The sequence below is a fragment of the Symphodus melops genome (genome assembly GCF_947650265.1).
Source record: "Symphodus melops genome assembly, chromosome: 21".
Classification (NCBI taxonomy): domain Eukaryota; kingdom Metazoa; phylum Chordata; class Actinopteri; order Labriformes; family Labridae; genus Symphodus; species Symphodus melops.
In genome coordinates, this window is record NC_136711.1 from 2,590,935 (window position 1) to 2,610,025 (window position 19,091).

Genomic DNA, 19,091 nt, shown 5'->3' on the forward strand with positions numbered 1-19,091 from the left:
TACAGCAAATCTCTCCAGTCCTCTCTATCCTGCTGTATTACTGTTGCTGCTTTACATCATAATACAGTCCAGACTGTATTGTGGTGTGGCATGACTCTATATAGAGTGCTGCTCTGAAAGGCCTTCCTTATTAACATATGTGTGTGTGATGATTATTACGTTGGGTTTGTAAAATGGATTAAGCCTCAGAACCCAGCGGGCTTCGTTGCTCCTGTTGACCCCACCTCGATATCTGTGCACAAGAGTGAGTGTGAGCATGTGCATGTTGGCCACCCCCATCAGCTCACTCACTCTCTCTCTCTCTCTCACACACACACACACACACACACACACACACACACACACATACCTTGCCATCTGTTGACATGTGCAACTTGTTCAAAAATAGCCCCCCTACCAGAACCTTCCCCCGAGTTGCCTACAGTTAACAGAGAGCAGGGATCTTATTGGCTGTCTTTGCAAGTTGTTGCGTTTCCTTCCATTGACCATGTGTTGGCCAGCAGCCTTTGGAAGCCGCTTCAAGTCGCTTTGAACGGAAAGTTTTCAGAAAGTTCGGCTTTGTTTTTTTGTTCGTTTTGACTCTCCAGCACTGAATTTTGTTGATGTACAATCTGTTTCCCCAAAACCAGAAAAGCTGCTTGAATTGATGCAAACTCAACTCACAATGGAGCCTTTTCCTGACCAGTTCATGGAATTCCACCCAATCCATGGCACCAACGTCATACTGGACCCCTCAGGAACCCAGGCCACCCGCGTGGAGAGCTTCGCTAATGGAGTGTGTTTCAGCAAACACCCCCTGAAGCCTGGGGAGATTTTCCTCATAGAGATCGAGGACAAGGAGCTGGGCTGGTGTGGACACCTCCGAGTCGGCCTGACAGCCAGAGACCCAGGAGGCCTAGAGGTGGTACCTGAATACTCCATCCCGGACCTGACGGACGTCGGGGACAGCTGGATTTTTGCCATCACTCGCAACCACAACAAGGTCATAGAGGACCCGGTAGCAGAGGGTGAGGACGCTGGAGAGGGAGGACTGGCCGGGGGACACCGGCTCGGACGAGGGGAGGTGGAAGGAGGTGTTAACCAAGGAGGGGGCAACAACAGCAAACCCAAGACTTTCTTTACTGACACTCACTTGTACATTGAGAATGTTCGGATTCCCAGAGACAAGCTGGTCGGTCGGAGCAGGCCCGGACGCTTCAGTCACATTTTGGACGACTTGTATAAAACCAACGCTTTGCCTCCGACAGCCAGACGCAGCAGGATAGGAGTTCTGTATGTTCAGAAAGACAGAGACCTGGCGGACATGCACATCGTCATCAATGGAGAGGACATGGGAGCTTCTGCAAAGGGAATCCCCGCCATCCAGCCTCTCTATGCTGTGGTGGACGTCTTTGCCGCTACGAAGTGTGTCCGAATCGTCCAGGTGGAGTATGGATGTGAGTTTCCCCAGACTCTCTAAACAACCGGCCAGAGATGAATCCCTGACTGGCTGTTTATCTCTTTATTGTAAATTAGCATCTTGTCATTCGACTTATCTTGTGGTTGTTTTGGGTCCATGTGGTCATTTTACTTTTATTCCTGTTCCCTTTGTGTGTCTGTTTTGTAGTTATGTGCGTCCCTTTGTTCATGTTCTCCTCCATCTCTGTATGGATGTCTCTGTGTGGTCCTTTTGCATCTCTATGCGATAAGTTTGTTTTAATGTAGTTTTCTTCTCCTTGTAGAAAAGTAGAAAATTAAGCTTCTCTTTGTTGTCATCTTTTATCTCTTCCTGGAACCGTGTCGTCATTGTGGCTGTTTTTTGAAGCCAGCAGGGGGGCGCGGTCATCATGCATATTTTTGGGGGGGGGGTTGTCATCAGGCATCTCTTTTTTGTCACGTTGTGTTTCTTTGTAGTCGTCTTGTGTCACCTTGTAGACATTTTGCACCCTTGTGGGCCCCTTATTGTCATTTCACATCTTTCTGTGGAAACTTTGTGTGTTGTCGTTTTGTGTAATTGACTTTTAAAACAAGACATAAATGACCGAGGAGAGAAAGGTCGAAGTGAGTGCTGCACTTGGTCAAAAAAAAAAAAGCGGAGGAATCGGGTGCTCTTTAAGAACAGAGGACAGAAGTTAGATTGCTAGTAAAAACGTTTGACTGTCCTTGAGGACGAGGAGAGGAAGTCTGAACTGAACGTAAAAATACCTCAGCACGTGTAAACGTATACTGAGGGTATAACAGCAAGTTCTGGGTCTTGCTTTGTTTGCTTCCTGCTTAAATCAGACCATTGCAAACGTCATCATGTGACCATCACGTCTGTCACATGACGTCCGATTTAAGCACCTGGTTTTATTCTGTCTGTCCTGATAAAGACTCGGTCAGTAACGTTGAAACACAGAGACACATCCCTCTTAAATAAAGGACGTTTATACAACAAAAGAGAGCCTGAGACTTTAAGTTCAGACTTCCTCTCCACACTTCAAACTTTGTTCGTCATCAGGACAGTCAACTTTTTTATCAGCTCCATTAACATGATCGACTGTAGATCTGTTTAGTTATCCATCAACACTTTTACTGTAGAACTTTTCAGAGTTTCTCACCATCCCTTTATTCTGCTAATCCACCGTCCCCTCTCTCCCTCTCTCTCTCTCTCTCTCTCTCTCTCTCTCTCTCTCTCTCTCTCTCTCTGGCGCAGTCTCGTCCTTGCAGACATTGTGCAGGAAGGCGATTCAGAAAAACATCGTCCACAGGATGGCCATTGACTGGCTCGAGCTGCCGGAGGCTCTGAAACACTACTGCAAATATGAATGACGGCTGCAGCCCTGCCATGAACAAAAAAAAAAGAAAAGAAAAGATGTCTTATTTATCTCCAAGTTTGACAAGAAAAATGAATTTATTTTTATGATGAAGCTCTTTTTATTGATTTATTTATAGAGGAAAGCTAGAGGAGAAACCTGCCAGACTGTGAAAACACTGACACCATTTTTTAAGGTGACATCTTCTCACGTGCGCGAGGAACAACTGTGATATAACTCAGCATTATTTTCTCTCTTTCGTGAACCTTCAAAGGTAAACACAGCTCACTTTAGGTGACAGATTTATTTCAATATAATAAACCACAAAATTACAACATCAAGAAACATTGCACATTTATTGTCTTTTTGGATTTTTGGTGCTCTGATAAAATAAACTTTTATAGACTAATGGATTTCTTGTCATATGAAATAATGCTTCCGCTGAATCTTTTTGTGTTCGAGTCAGTTCATGAGTTTGTAATCCTTATGCTAAAAAAAATAAATATATTGAAATAAAAATATGTCATTTCATCAGCCTGCAGTCTGATCCAGCTTTCTGGCTGTTGTTAAGTACCTTTGTATAGGGTGGATTAATGATTGGTGCTTTGAATAATAAAAAACAAAAATGTCAAGACTATGCTCACATTCCTGCATATTACCAGCATGGTCAACGTTTGATGTTACAATTAGAGGTTTAAAACATTTTCGAGCTCCATTAGCTTTGTGTATTTGCCCATGGGGGGGGGGGGGGGGGCTCTTTTCAAACAGTCCCCTGTGGTCTAAAGGAATATCTGTGCTGTGGTCCAAATATAACATGAATTAGCACCAGAGGAGGTTTGTGACCCTGTAGAAACCAGCTCTCTCAGAACGCTCTGTTTTGGTGTGTGTCTCTTTAAATGCAATAAGCCCCGCCCCCTAAGTTTTCCATAGACCTCACTCCTCTGTAGCAAGAATAAAAATGGCAGACCTGTACAAAAGTTTTTGCTGTAGGCAAAGCAGATTTTTAATAACATGTCCCCTTTAACAAACTTGGATTAGGGCCTCACTCTGCTGCTGTGAATAAAAGATGTAATTTGTTTAAAAATCACAGGAGAAGCATTTTGCTCATCTGTTATTTTTGGGGGGATAAACGTCATTTATTCAGTGCTTTGAAGGAGATCTCATGTCCACATTCCTCCTGTTGTCAAACAGCGACATCCAGTGTTAAAATAAGGAAATGCATGTGGGCGGAGCTTATATTAAATCTGCAGCCAGGAGGAGGGAGACACGAGAGCGTCCGGTCATCAGTCAGCGCCGATAGAAGGAAAGATTGGACCAGATTAAGGTCCCTCTTGTCTTCCTCTTATCTAAACAGAAACCTCAACATGTCTTTCTGTCAGTTTTTCGGCGGGGAGGTCTACAAAGATCATTTCAAACCAGGTGAGCGCACCGTTTCAGTTCTCAGTGATGTGATGTAACCTGCATGTAGTCTGGATTATAGAGGACAGCATCACCTGTTCTCATTCACCTTTTTAGTTTTCTTTGTGTTGTTTCATGGTAAACAGAGAGGGGACGTGTCGTAGCACCTGTTCCAATTACAAAAGAGCACTTTCAAGTCAAAGCAGAATGACTTTTTAATTTATATATATATATTATATATATATATATATATATATATATATACATACTGTATATATGAATAAATAATTGTTAAACTATTCACTTAAATGGTTAAATCATGCTTTAATATAGATTTCACCTATACTTACACTAGCCATGAAGTTGTGCTATAAATAAATCAGTAGACCTTTTTTTGCCTCGTCACTCCTTTGAATAGTCACTGAAGTTTTCAGATTTGGATGTTTTCTTTAGTCCGTCATACATTTGTGGTACTAAAGGTAGCGCTGTAACGTTTCATGAAACTCACGATACGATTCTCTCGAGATTTACTTTTCCTTCAGGAGCTGCTGACATTCTTGTTTTTAATGTTTTTATGCTCTCGTTAAGTGGAGGTGATCTGAGCTTCTCACCGAGGTGTCGATTAAACGCTGCATCATGTTGGTTGTGTTGTTTGTGTAGTTCTCCGTCTTCTTGTAATATTGTCACACAGTTTTTGTCTGTTTTCTTCTCACCTCTTTTATTTCCTGTCTTGAAGTCAAAATGTTTGATGATTTAAAAGACGGTGATTCTTCCTCAATTTCTAAATTCATCTCTGCTGATGCTCAGCATATTATTGAGATTCATTTTTGAACCTCGACATCTCTGATTCGATTTGTCACGATTAGTCTTTACAGCAACCGTTACACACCTGCCGTCTTAAATATTCTATTGAATGAGAGTGAAGAATCGTATATCTGTACCGTGTTTATGAAATGATTGTTCCCCCCTCAGGTATGTACGTCTGCTCCAAGTGTAACCACCCCTTGTTCTCCAGTCGATCAAAGTTCGCCCACTCGTCCCCCTGGCCGGCTTTCACCGACACCATCCGAGAGGACAGCGTCACCAAGATGATGGAGTCGCTCACTGCGTTCAAGGTCACTGTGAATCATTTGAAGCCTCACTCTGCAGCATCATGTACAGAGGTCATGTGTTTCATCAGGATGACGTTGATTGGTCTGTGCTTCATGCGTGCAGGTTCTGTGTGGAAAGTGTGGCAACGGGCTGGGACACGAGTTTGTGAACGACGGCCCGGAGGAAGGAGTGTCTCGCTTTTGAATATTCAGCAACTCGCTCAAGTTTGTCCCCGGCAAAGGTGAGATTGACCACAGATATATGAAGCGCTTAAAATGTAAAGAAGTACGAACCGACCTTCCCCAAAACTCTGATCTGACTTAGAGAGGGACGGAAAAGACACAAGTCAGTAGGACATTGTGTCTGAACAGAGATGCTTTTTTTAGGCTCCTTTTGTGCAACAAGAAAAAAAAAAATCACATTGTTTTCAAGTTGCAACAACAAAGCAGCCAAAGCTTGAAAAGAATTTCAAAATAAGATTATAGACGTCACTAAATAAAGATGGATGTGAAAGAAAAAAAAAGTGGATTTTGTGTGAGAGATGGACAAAGTATTTATAGCAGAGAGGAGCAGAAGTAAACACAGTCGTCATGCATAATAGCACCTTGTGTTACACACTGGAGCATATTATGGGATTATTATCCTCAGAGATCAATATTAATGTTGCAGCTGATCGCATGGGAGCTGTAGGAACAAAAGTTTGAAATTATTGAAACAGTGGAGTGATTCTTCCAACGTGTTCAGTTTGATTCGATCACCATGTCTCCATGCATTTTGCATCGCTGCAGTAGCAGTACATGTTTTCTTATCTTCGTCTCAGGCAAGGACAAGCAGTAACGAGCGAGGTCTGAGACTTCTGCTGCTCCAGGATCTGCTGCTCGGTCCAGGATCGGTGCTCAGGTCGGGTCAGTGTGTGACGTGGACCGGAGAAAAGGCCTGAGAGGGACTTCCTGTCTGCTGAAGGATCTTTGACCAGCCTGTGACACGTGTGAAAGGACCACGCCACTCTCTCTCTGCAAATCCTAAACAAAGTTACATTCCTTAAATACCTCATTAAGATTCACGTCAAACTCTCCAGTAGAATTTCTCTCAACAAAGTAAATCAGTTCTTTTATAAGATCTTGTAAAATGCATCGTCTTCTTTCAGTATTCACTTACCATTTACTGCTGCTGTCTTTTTCCTTATAGTACATTTTACTATAAAAATAGTTATTATCAGTCACTTCCATTTAAATTCCCAAGAGTTACTGTAACCATGTTATCTATGCACTGAATAAGACTGCCTGCTATTTTTACATTTATATTCATGAAGATGCAAGAACAACAGAAGTGTTTCTTTGACTTTCTGTAAACTGTCGGACAAACTACTTGAATGCGTTTTGACTTGAAGAACTTCCTGTATGTGCAAGTTGTTTGTGTGATTATTTTTTTTTCTTTAAAAGAGGATTTAGATTTATTGTCCATTGAAGCTGTACAGATACAACCAGAGAAGACAAAACAAACCGTTTAGTAGATTTTTGTTTGGCTGTTGTACAATTTAATTCTCGTACAGTTCGGTGGCTGGGAGGTATGAAGATATTTATAAGATTTATTTATATATATAAATAAGATTTCAAAAACAAATCAAACACGCAGGATAAATAGGTAAACTAAGCAGGATCGTACCTTGTGCAGCTTTCCAGCAGGTCACCTGTGTAGAATTGAGTGGACGACCGTGATTTCCCTCAGCATAGCGTCCGTGCCCACCTGTCGGCCCTTTTATATCCGGTTTCTTAGGCCGGTAGGTCGCAAACCCTGCTTTCAAAATAAAAGCTTCAAAACAAAAACAAACGCCCCCCCCCCAAAAAAAAAATCTCTATATATCTATGTATATATATATCTCATAAAACAATTTAAATACAAAAAACGTTTTTAATCTCTTCAAAATGGTCATATACATAAACCACATCAGCGACTGAAGCTGTTAAAATCAGATCCTATTTCAGTTACTGTAATGATATAAACAGTAATTAACATCAATGCTGCAGTAAAATATGGTTAACAGTGTTGTTAAAAGATTAACAGTTAAAGAAGTTAGTTTAAAAAAAACAAAAAAAATGCACACCTCTGCATTACTTCTATACTGACACTTCCACAACTGACCTGTAGATGGCAACCTTTACTGTCCAAGACATCCACTCCTCCATAGATGTATCTTTACCATTTTATTGGAAAGTTTGATGCAGACAGTGTGTGATACTTTTTTTCAGGGGGGTGTGGCGCCAGCTTCAGATACCCCTACTAGCACGTCAGCTCTACATGAACACATTTTGTGAGTATGTTTGTTGTCTTGCATCTGGTTAATTATGGATGCTGGTGGTTTCTGAAGTACAGGGTCTCCAGCTCCCTCTGTGGCCCAGCTGCAGGCCATATTCTCTGGGCTCCGAGGGTTGGCAGAGACCCTGAGGTTTACATGAGTAGCCTGGCCGCCTGGAAAGAGACCGTGAGCTATCATTACAAAGGAAGTGCACTCACGCACACTCCTCTCTCTCTCACACACACACACACACACACACACACACACACACACACACACACACACACACACAACCCCAGGAAAACATCTTCTAATTAGCACACCACCATACTCCTCTTGAATGTCACATATAAAGTATCTCTCGCATCTGTTTTTAAATTATGTTAGCACATGCATTAATGTCTGACACTTACAAGCCAAAATACACACACAAACACCCACACTGCACTCCTTTTTTATTGGTCCAGCCACAGACAAGTTAAGTTTGAATCATATTTTCTTTCAAAACACAACTTCTTGTAGCATGCAATTACGGGAGGTCATCAAAACATTTGTAGAAGTTGTTGAACTCTCAGCAGCGTCGAAAAATTCAATATTCTGGAGCACCGCTTCACATCCGTCCAACTTTATCTCCACACGCTGCCAAAGGGATTGAAATGTGTCCGAGCCCTCGGAGTGGCAGAGAGGCCTGACCTTGCTCTGAGGCTGTCACGGCTGAGTAAATGTCCTCTTCTTGTGTTGTCCTGGCAGGCAAACCTTCAGCCGTTTATTCTTTTTAACAGTGTGTGAGAGTGTGCATTTTTTGAGCAAAGGTGGTCCACTAGTAATGGAACCCACAACCTTGGCAGGATCTGTATTTGGCATCTGCCCCGCCAAAGTCTGAACCAGTGGCTTTGACAGATTCACATAACGCAAAATCAGGGAGAGGAGAATGCAGTTGCCACATTTGAAAGCTGATGCTAACTCTGTGCTCATAGCAAATCAAACATCCCATAATATTCCATCAGTTTGAATAGTTCTGCACTTTAGTCCTCATGTGCCCTGTGATACACGAGACCTGAATTTAAGCTAGCGATTAAAAATCTTCCACTTCCTGTCCCAACTCCAGATTCTTGCTGTTTAACTCAAGCAGGTGAAAATAATGTCTGCAAAGCTCATGTCTCATGTTTACTGTGTGCTGACCCTCGCCCGCTGAATCAATGACAGCAAAACTTAACTTGTGTTTTTGTCGGCTGTTTTACATACAGTTATTCGTGCTTTTAAATGTTAGTAATCACAACAGCATGATTGAATCTGGAAAATAACTCGATGTGATACTTGTTTTATGAAAGCAATGCCTTCTTAGTCCCATCATTGGTTCCTACTTTTGTCGACAGACTTAAATTTAGGATCAAAAAGCTTTTTCAAGAATTGTTTACTTTTTTTTCTTTGTCCGTTTAGACGATGAAAATATTCCAAATGATGCAACATTCCCTTTTTGGAGAATGAAAAAGTCGACCATGCCACACAGTGCGTAGCTGTTTGCCTTCAGGGTGGAGCAGAGACATGATAGTAAGCATGCTGACCGTGCTGTACACTTTGAATTCTCTGCAAACCAGCATTCAAAGGAGTGTTCTGGCACACACCATGAGGTATTTGTGTCTGGCCCACAAATACGTTAAGTACCGAAGAGGTTTGAACAGGAATGCGGTTTATAAATTCACATTATGTGCACAACAGAGATGAGACATCAGTAATATATTATCCTCCTGTCACCGACGTTAGTCACCAACTGTGAGTCGTTTTTATCTGCAGAATCTTAATAAGGGAAGCAGTTTGAACTCAGGAAACCTTTTATCATGTGTTCAACTGAGCTGAGCTTAAATCACTGTTTTGTTTTTTGTTTTTCTGTTCGGCGTCTTTGAGTTTCAGTTCTCAGAAAAGTGTGATAAAAGTTGAGTTTATTATTATTGGTGACTTCCTTTCAAAGCACCCTGACGCTGAATCTACCTGCTGCCCTGTGACCTTTAAAAAAGTCGGAGTAAATGTTTATTGCAGTGGGAGAAAATGGACGAGTGCAGGAATGAAAAGTAATCTAAATAACACGATAAAGGATGAGTGGATGAAGAGGACAGCGGCCATTTTTAAAGCAGTTCGATCGCCTTCAAAGATCCTCTCGGGTGTTTTCAAATGAATCTAAACAGCTCAGGTAGAAATCCCCCGGCCACAAAATGATTGAAAGCGTAAATGCAACCAAATTAGTTTATTTAATAAAGACAAATGTTTTCTCCTACCAAGCCCGTTCGCTTTCAGACTCATAAACACTAAGAGAAACGGCGGTGGAAAAGAAGTGTGTCCTAATAGACGACTTTCTGCGTCTACATTTTGCAAGATCTTTGGGTTTGCAGCTCATTCGCTCCAGATCAGATAAGACGATTATTCAAAATTACCCCATCAGTCATCGCTTACCCCAAGCCACAAACAGGTGGATGACATCACAGTTATTGAGGCACATATTAGAGCAGCCTGTCGTGCCAAAACACACACACATACACACAACAGCAAGCCGTACACACCCAGCAAAGCATTACCAACAAGATGCAGATAAGAGTTAGACTCAACCATTAACGTTTAAGAAATTCCTTCTCCTTATAAGAGCAGCTACGACCTCAAGATTCAGTTTGTCACGTCTATAAAATAGTCTCAGCCTACGTGGGAGCTAAAGGCTGCTCCTCCAATCAAACACGCTTAAAAAAACAGACACATGCTTTTTCAAAAACAGACAGAAGTGAATAAAAAAAATGATTTATTACAATGAATAACTTGGAAATGTGGCTTCACAGAAATACTTTGGCGCTCTGATTCGATGGGGTGGTTGAGCATCAGGACTTCTGAGCGTGGACAGAATAAATCCCCCCTGTTGGAGTCCAGACCCTGGTGGAGGTGAAGCTGATGAGACCGGATGGATGATGATTCTGCAGAGATTGGCGGTGTGCGGGTGCATGAAACATTAGCATGAAGGGACAAAGGCAGAGAGAGAATCAGATTCAAGAAGGGGAGAGGAACGATGAAAACTGCAGATGTGAGAGAGCGCGTAAAAAAGGACGAACGACAGTGAAGTCTTCCTCACTGAACTGACGATGGAGCTTCATAAAAAGAAGAACAAGAGTGTTACCTCCTTTTTCTTTTCCAAACATAATAAATGCCTTTTGATAAATGCTTCACAGATCCAGACTCAGCTTGTCTGTGTGATGTCATTTTGCATAAAAGTAATTATGTTGCGCTCTATTGCTGCTGCTGGCAGTCAGCCGGTGGTTAAACTCTGAGGTGTGCCATGACGAAGCTCTGTTACCTTTATGTAACCTAATGGCCCTTTTCTTTATGCCTACCCTACACAGCCGTGACCTCTGACCTCCTCACCTTAACTTGGTCTCTCAGAATAGACTGGTGTAGTAATGACGTATTTTTGTAGGCCAACCCGAAAAAATGGCGCCGGTGGTTCCTATGAAAATTCGTCTATGGGATTTTTGCATTGGATTTTGGATCACAGAAAATAAGCTCTGTGTCAAACACTCGTTTCTGATACGTAGCTGTTTTGTTTAGCGGGATAATCTTTTACAGATGAACATCATTTATATGAAGTTTGAAGAGTTAATGCAGCCGAGAGAAGTAAAAAGCTAACGTTATGCTCAAGCGAACTACACCGCGGTTGATTTAAAATGACGTCACGACCGTTATGCTTCATCGATCTAATCAGCGGATTTGACAAGCTAGCTAAACGTTAGCTTAATAAGTTGTTTATTAACCTAATATTTGCAAGAACACTGAAAAACATGACTAGAGGCTGTAAGGAGGATTAGGGAGAGAGTTCCCGGTGTGATGACGTTTAATGTCTGTGACAACCACTGTAGTTTCAGTTAGCTACTCGTTAGCAACCGCCGTTTAAAGTTCGCGTAAAAACTTTAAAATTCACAAGTGTGGTCTTAGCTAACGTAGTTTAGCTCGTCTAACAAAACATCAACATCTCTTCAGCTTGTGTTAACCACAGACCTTATTTCAAGCGTCTAAACACAAACACATTCAAAATCCACATTGACTTTTAGAGGTTAGAACCACGGCGCTAAAATGTTAACTCACTTCCTGGTTTTAGGACTCAAAACTACACCAGTCTATATTCATGTCAGAGATGGTCCTGATGACTTTTCAACTTTTTATTTTTTTTTTCTCGTTGAATTTGCAAGAAAACCGACCCCATAAGTCAGTGTAGCTTTGACTAAACTTGTGATGTTTGGGAGAAAAAAAAACAATTCTCTGCAATGTCTGATGATCCCTGATACTTCCACAGGCAACTAACCAATGAAGTAGCTTCATTCAATAATGTCTGTGTCTTCAGGTCTTTAGTTCAGAAACGTTTGTGACTGAACAAAAAGCAAATGTAAAAATGATGGGGAGCAGAGTATGTGGTCAAAAGTTCAGTAGTGAACCGGCTGCATCCATTACCCGGTATGTTAAGCAGTCCATCAGTGGGACAAGCGACATTCAGCATCTGGGCTGGATTACTCTCCGTCCTCTGGACACAGAGAGAATCTCTACCATCCATCTTGATGTCCTGACGTGTGGTGGCTGCACCAGCTCCCCCAAGTCCCTGTGTGTGACGCCAATGTCATCTCTCAGGTCCCTGCAGACGCCCAAATGCATCGCCATGCATCATACTGGGAGAGCCAGAGCATTGAGCTGCGGCTCAATAAGTCAGGAAACAGGCAGCACAGACACAGAGGTATCGACACCTTCGGGCTCAGGAGGGATTTGAGTCAGAAATCAACGAGGGACCTGACTGCCTGAGTGTCCTCCGTCATAAACGTCTCACAAAGGCTGTGAAGCAGAGTTGGTATAAATGTGTCTATTTTAATTTAATATCAAGCTGTGTTGCCCAGACAATGTACAATATTTACATGTTGTATTTAAACAAACGTACACAGGGTTCAGGGTCAGAGCCTCCAGAAGTTTAAAGCCCTTTTTATTTGAGAAAATCTCCAACTTTGTGTTAAATGGACAATAATGAAACCTGACTATCTGTCCAGAAATCATTCATGAATATGGCTCATGAGATCACTACCTACCCACAGTCCTTTGTGATATGTTCTTCACACGTCGTGTATATTTCTGTGACAGGTTGACTTGTTTGAAAAATGAACCCTCACAAATGTTAAATTACTGTACAGCAAAGTCCCTCCGATCCCCTCGCCAGGATCGGAGGGACAGAAGCTCTTTACAGCGCAGTGAGTCCCCTGTGTACGTTGGCTTGTTCTTAAAGTGGGCGGCCCAAGGTTCAAATCCGACCTGTGGCTCCAGCTCCTCTCTCTCTCTCTCTCTCTCCACTGTCCTGTGTCTGATGAAAGAAAAGAAGCCTTTTACCCGTTACGATTCTTAAATGCCTTTGTACTCACTTACACATTGCGTCTGCAGAAACGGAGTATCGGTGTAATTTTCACCGTGCATTATGACGACGTGTGAGCATGTAATCATGCAGCTGGAGCTCCACATACACACACACTCATACACACCTCCTGCTCGATTACACTTCTGTAACGACCTCGACAGATCAGGGGCCGAACGACTTCGCAACACCACCTGACCTCCGTGTCACACATCGCAGACGAGGCACAACAGGGGCTGAAACATCCCGCCTCCAACTGGCTGTAAATGGATTTCATTTAAACAGATGTGTAAGTGTTTTATGTGCAAACCCCAAACCCATGACAGCTTCTTTTATTTCCCATTCTGACTCTGCAGAATAGCAGAATTAAAAACACTAAATGTTTATTTAAATGACTAAATGTGAAGTTTTTAAACTGCTTACTGAAATATGGTTTTCAAACTATATTTTAAACAAACTATATCAGATTATTCTGAGAAAAGAGAGAGAGCGCTGCTTTGTTATTTTGATAACCTGACCTCATCCAACGCTTCCAATGAAAATGAGAAGCTGTTTCAGAGTTTACACTAAGAGCTTTGTGGCGTTCAGCATGTCGAAGCCCATCCAGGTTTCAAGCTACATTTGCACAATTATCACCGTCTCATTCGCCACATTTCTGTTTCACGATAAACTCGTCCTGACAGCGGGGCTGACTGTTTGTAAACACAGTCTCTGAGCGCTGTCCAACTTTGTTATCTTCAGTCCCGAGAGCAGATAACGCTGCAGCTCTGCCTTCAAAGCCTCTAAGCTCCGTGTGCCGGAGCGAGGCACGCTCTCAAACTATTTAATCAGGAGCTTTTCTCTTGGCCTCGGCTGCAGACTTGGAACTGCGATACACGCTGAAAGCAGCTAGACATAACTCTGTGTGGAGGATGTTTGTGTGTGTGTGTGTGTGTGTGGTTGAAGTGGTTAAGGGGGTCATGTTTGTTTAGGCTGCCTGTCTCTTTCAGCGGGTCAGCCGAGAGCTCATAGGGGTATAATTTCGTGGTGAAGCTTCTGAGGATCTGACTAGTTTTCAGATTTTTCCTGAGCCCCCCCCCCCCCGCCGAGCTGCAGCCCATTAAGTTCTGACGTTTGAACTGTCAAATAATCAAATAGTTGATGCTAAGGCACGTCGATGGAGGTAGAACTTTAAAAAAACTCCTCTTGAAGAACAACAGAAATATCAGGTCAGAGGCTGAAGCCCTTTTATTTTCTCTCTTGGTTTCTGCATCAATCAAATGGTCAAACAGCGCAGCGGGTCTCTATATTTACAGCCGTGTCCGACCTTTGATGCATCCTTCCTGAGATGTAATGAGCAGAATGATTACAGGCCCGTCTTGGTTGCATGAATGACATCACGACAGTAGGTCTTGGAATCGTATGGTTTCAAATACCTCGATTCACTGAGCAGTAAATCTCGAGGTAGCTATCGCAAGCTCGCCAAGAATCTCGACAATATTTGAGTTTGATGCAGAGGGAACCTCAACAAAGGCCTTCCTGAATGTAAGAACACACACACACACACACACACACACACACTGAACTCACATGACCTCTCGGGGGCTGTGGCTCTAATCATCACATTTTACAGGGTGGCCTTATTACGTGTCGTTACACCTAACAGATAACGTATCACAGAAGCGGACTGCTAACTGCTGCAGAGTTCAGAACCGATCAGCTGATAGCTCAGCTGACGTTGCTTCTGCTCTATAACCTAATTCCTGTGTGTATGACCTCAAATGTTTGTGTTTACTCGACAGTACGTGAAGGTTTTAAGGTTTTAAAAAAAAAAATGTTTTGCAAGCGCTTGTACTGAGAGTCAGGTTTAAAAAAAACTGCAGCTATAGCTGATAGCTTAGCTTAGCTTAGCTTGAAAGCAGGAAAAGTACAGTGGATAATTATTTTGATCAAACTGAACACATGATGGAAATTAGACTTTCATCCTTGTAGATTTTAACGCCAAGAGTCGCTCTGTACTGACCGATCCTGAGGCGTAAACTCTGAAATAAATGCTATCTTCTTTTATTTGGTTTATTATCGCATGCTGTTTTGTCCGTTAAGACGCACCGTAGGGACGCCACTGCAGCGTCTCCCCGAGGTCACAGTGACGGAAAAGAAGGACCCCAATGCACTTTTGAATGGTTTGCTTCACTTATATAAGAAATAGAAACCCGGACAGCTCAGTTTAATACCCAACTTGTGACATCAAACATTTCACATATTTTGACCGTTCCCTTTAGTCTACCCAAAGTTCCTTTTTATTTCAAAATAAAAGCAGGTTTGCATCCAAATGGGAAGTGAAATAACCTTTACCTTTATAATAATTCAAAATGGCTTGTAACGCTTTTCTCATCTTCTGACTACTCAAAACCGACTACATTACACACTCGTACACCGCCGATGCACCAGCGGACAAGGACACATCGAACGCCCTGCTGCAGGAGCTGGGGATCGAACCCTCAACCGTTTAGTTGAGTTTAATGTGCTTTAATGGGACACCTCGCCTCCTCTGTGAAGTGGATATTTGACATGTTAAATACAGAACACTTTTATTATAATAACTATTCATGCATTTTTTTCATTCCTTTCTCTTAACTGCAGGAAACACTCACTGTTACATCACCTGACTGAAAGTAACATTATTTACTTACAACCGCGCTCTTATTTCAACCGTGTGGCAACAGAAATGTCAGATGTTAAGAGATAAGCTGATTTCTCCTCACGTTGTTTTGTCTGCAGCTCAGTGCAGCATGACACACCTGAAGCCTTATCTGCTCCTGGATTGTTACTCCGAGCGGGGCCTAAAAGCTCGGAGCACAAGAATGCAGTCGACACTCATCAGAACATCGTTGTGAATTTTTTTTGCCAATCCAATTAGACGGAGAATCTCAGAGTGACTCAGGTGTGAGCTAAAGTGCAAAACCAGAATGTCTCTATTGAACAGGAACCATCTGGAGCTCATTTGTTACCCGCCGGCTCTTCTATTATTCATGAAGAAATAAAAATCCATAAACACAGCAGTTTAAAGCGTGCAGCACCCTTTAAACAGGCAACACGTAAAAATGTGAGCTTCATTAGAGGAGAGCTCGAGTTTAAGCACAACGACCTGCTGTTAAAGTTGGAATATGATAACAGGTATCAGGTTGTGTTTCAGCCTTCTCCCTCTGTAATGACTTCGCTGAAACAGGTACACACTGTTTATGACTACTCTTAGATTTCCGTGTCACTAAGCGGGCCGACGGTCCTGTGCAGGCATGCCTGGGTACTTTTCGTGCCTACCTCTATTGAAAACATTTTTCGAGCAGCGAGCTTGTAGCCACGCCCGTGCGATAATGTACAGTGCTGCTGTGCCCTATACTTACCCAGCTGGCCGCAGAGCTCTGCCCTGCAGTTATGGCAGAGAATACGGCCCTCCCACTGGCTTTCACACAACACACAGACTCGGTGCACAGATGACTGAGGCCGCTTTAGACTCTACTATTTGTTGGTTCTTTGTTTGTGTGGGAAGTTTTAAAAGGGTAATCTGCAGGTTTGTTTTCTTCATGACATATTTTGGCATGAGCACAAATTCCTGCAGGGTTTTTGTTCTGAATGAAAGAAGCTGCCAATCAGTTACCCGGTTGTTCCCTGGATGTTTTGTTGAGAGAGTAAAAAGTATGTTCACACAAGTTTATGTCCCAGATATGGAACAAGATCTCGCTGTGGCAACAGGGCGTTAAAACCCAAATATATAAGAAGAGATAAAACCAGCAGAGCAGCAAAATAATCTTTTTTTTATAGGTACAACCTTTCAAAAAAAAAGTTTTTAAAAATTAAGAGCAGGCAAGATCGAAGCACAAGTTTGTTATGTTACGTTTCTTTATGAATTTAATGCATTTCGCTAAACTTACTGTACAGCACTCTGGTCCGCCTTGGCTGTTATAAATGTTCTATATAAATAAAGTTGACTTGACTTTTACAGAGCGTGTCGTTACAACAAACGTTGACGCAAATCAGGAAGTGAGGTAAATCATGCTGAGTGGTTGCCCGCCATTTCTGATTGATATACAGTATACATAATTTAGATGAGCCTTCTTGAACTACAGTAAGGGTCAAATCATACAAGGTATCTGCTGCTTAGACATTTTAAATGTCTGCCCAGGTTGGTTTAAAGAGAATATAGCATGCATGTCCTCTGTCTGCACAGTCACTCAAAAACATGAAACCTTACATTAATATGTAATAAAGTCTCGTTGGACGCTTTTAAGTAGGAAGGAAGTTAAATGACTCGGAGGCAGAGACATGTGACTGTGTGTGTTGTTCAGATTGGTTATTTGTGTCTTTTTATTAAAGTATTTATTTTTATTGTTGGTTGCTTGTTGTCTGTCAGAAACTCTGTTACGTGTGTTGCTCCATGGACACTCTTGAAAAAAGAGATTTTTAATCTGAAGGACTTTTCCTGGTTAAATAAAGGTAAAAAAAAAAAAAAAAAAAGCTTATCACTGTCGCCTTTTTTTTTTGTGCCTTTTTTTTGCAGTGATGCAAAAACTAGCAACTGCAGAAACCCCAGTGAGAAAATCTGTTATTTTACTCATTCTTCCTATAGTTTATGTGTCAATCGCACGTTTAAATCCCACTTTATCTTGCTTGAGGACGCTTGCTAACACGGAGAGTAAATTAAAGGAGGCTACCTGTCGAACAAAGTCAGTTTAATATGCAACAGCATTCATAAACCTCAAACCATTTATAACCACGGTCCAGTGCTGGAGCAACAGTGGTCATGCTGGTGATGCCCCAGTGACAGTGACATGAAATAAATAAACTGCTTGTTGTTGTTGATGTTGATGTGAGCGTAGAGCTGACGAGCTCAGACTTTATAAAGCTCAAAGAAGAGAGCAGAGCAACAGTCCTGATTCTCAGACCTGAATCCTTCCTCATCTATCGACTCAAACATCTCTCCAAAAGCTCCACCTTCATTTCAGAACCAGACCATTATCTGATGTCTTGTAAAGACTAAAGAGACTTTTTTTTCTATAATTTTGGGTTGAATTGCTTTGACAGTGTTAAAAAAAAAAAAAAAAAGCCTGCAGGTGATTCATCTTTAATCCTCGCTGTCCTCTCATGATGTCTGTTGGCGTTTGGTGACCGGTTTCTGTTGAGTGTTTGAAAAGGAGACATTCCATCACGGTGAGTGAACAGGGCATTTAAAGAGCATCTCTTCGGTAGCTAGTCACATCTTTTGTTCCCTCGGAGATCCTCCTGAGGGATAATAACCGCTACACCCTTCAGCAGAACTTGAGAAGTCTGGTGAAGCTTTTACTCACTTTGTCCGACAACAGTCAGGGGATTAGCTACTGTGAGAAAATAACAGAAAAACACCAAAACAAAAAGCCTTTAAATTTCAGAATAAACCGTCAAGTCTCTTTGGAAATCCGGGAAACATCTCTCTTTTATTGCAAGCTGTTGCTAACACTGAGTGAGTCTCTCTAAGCGACTCAGAGAGGCCGTTTGTTTTATTGTTTTAAATAAACAGTCGTGCATATCAAAATCTGCTGCACACCCAAAACAACAGCAGCACTTTAGCATCGTTTGTTCTCTTCTACGCTGGATGTAACGTTTTGTGGGCGCTCCCCTCGATGCTGACTGTCGCCGTGGGTTAGAATCCGACCTCTGCCCTTTGCTGCATGTCGTCCCCCCCAAACGTTTCCTGTCTCTCATCAGATAGATGCAAAAACGGCCCAAAAAGACAGAAACTATTCGACCGTCTACAAAAATACAACAAAACAAATTAATATAAAAGATGAACAACTTTAGATATGTAATCATGATGAGAAGTTCTTTGTTTAAGTTTTAATATTTACCGTCATTTTGTTCCACAAATTTAGTCCCCACCACATGAAAAAGTTTGTGAACCACTGTTGTAGTGTTTGTGAAAATTTGTGACAGGTTGCCGGACTCGTTCACAAACAAATGTGAACCAATCCCCACGTCACAACCTGCCTCGATCTTCTCTGAAAACAACAACTGAATTCAATCTGGCAAATTATAAGAACCTGTGGAAGACAAAGACAGCTCACTCTGTCCTCTTTTAGTTTTACTGCGAAGGGTTTGCTCC

The 19,091-nt window shown here is 42.1% G+C and overlaps 2 protein-coding genes across 2 annotated transcripts; both read left to right on the forward strand.

The window, feature by feature from the left end:
• The first annotated feature begins 438 nt into the window (after positions 1 to 438).
• neurl2 (neuralized E3 ubiquitin protein ligase 2) lies at positions 439 to 3,210 on the forward strand. The gene is made up of 2 exons (XM_079372749.1): positions 439 to 1,436; positions 2,675 to 3,210. Exons 1-2 carry the CDS (start codon positions 647 to 649, stop codon positions 2,788 to 2,790), a joined length of 906 nt encoding a protein of 301 aa, XP_079228875.1. The 5' UTR covers positions 439 to 646; the 3' UTR covers positions 2,791 to 3,210.
• Positions 3,211 to 4,034: 824 nt separating this feature from the next.
• On the forward strand, positions 4,035 to 6,353 carry msrb1b (methionine sulfoxide reductase B1b). Its single transcript, XM_079334234.1, has 4 exons — positions 4,035 to 4,193; positions 5,145 to 5,287; positions 5,388 to 5,505; positions 6,085 to 6,353. The coding sequence occupies exons 1-4, from the start codon at positions 4,139 to 4,141 to the stop codon at positions 6,099 to 6,101; spliced, it is 333 nt and encodes a 110-aa protein (XP_079190360.1). The 5' UTR covers positions 4,035 to 4,138; the 3' UTR covers positions 6,102 to 6,353.
• Positions 6,354 to 19,091: the final 12,738 nt, after the last annotated feature.

Coding starts and splice junctions, on each gene's coding strand:
- neurl2 (XM_079372749.1), top strand. CDS start 647: ATGCAAACTCAACTCACAATGGAGCCTTTTCCTGACCAGTTCATGGAA. Junction 1,437..2,674: donor CGTCCAGGTGGAGTATGGAT/GTGAGTTTCCCC, acceptor TCTCTGGCGCAG/TCTCGTCCTTGCAGACATTG.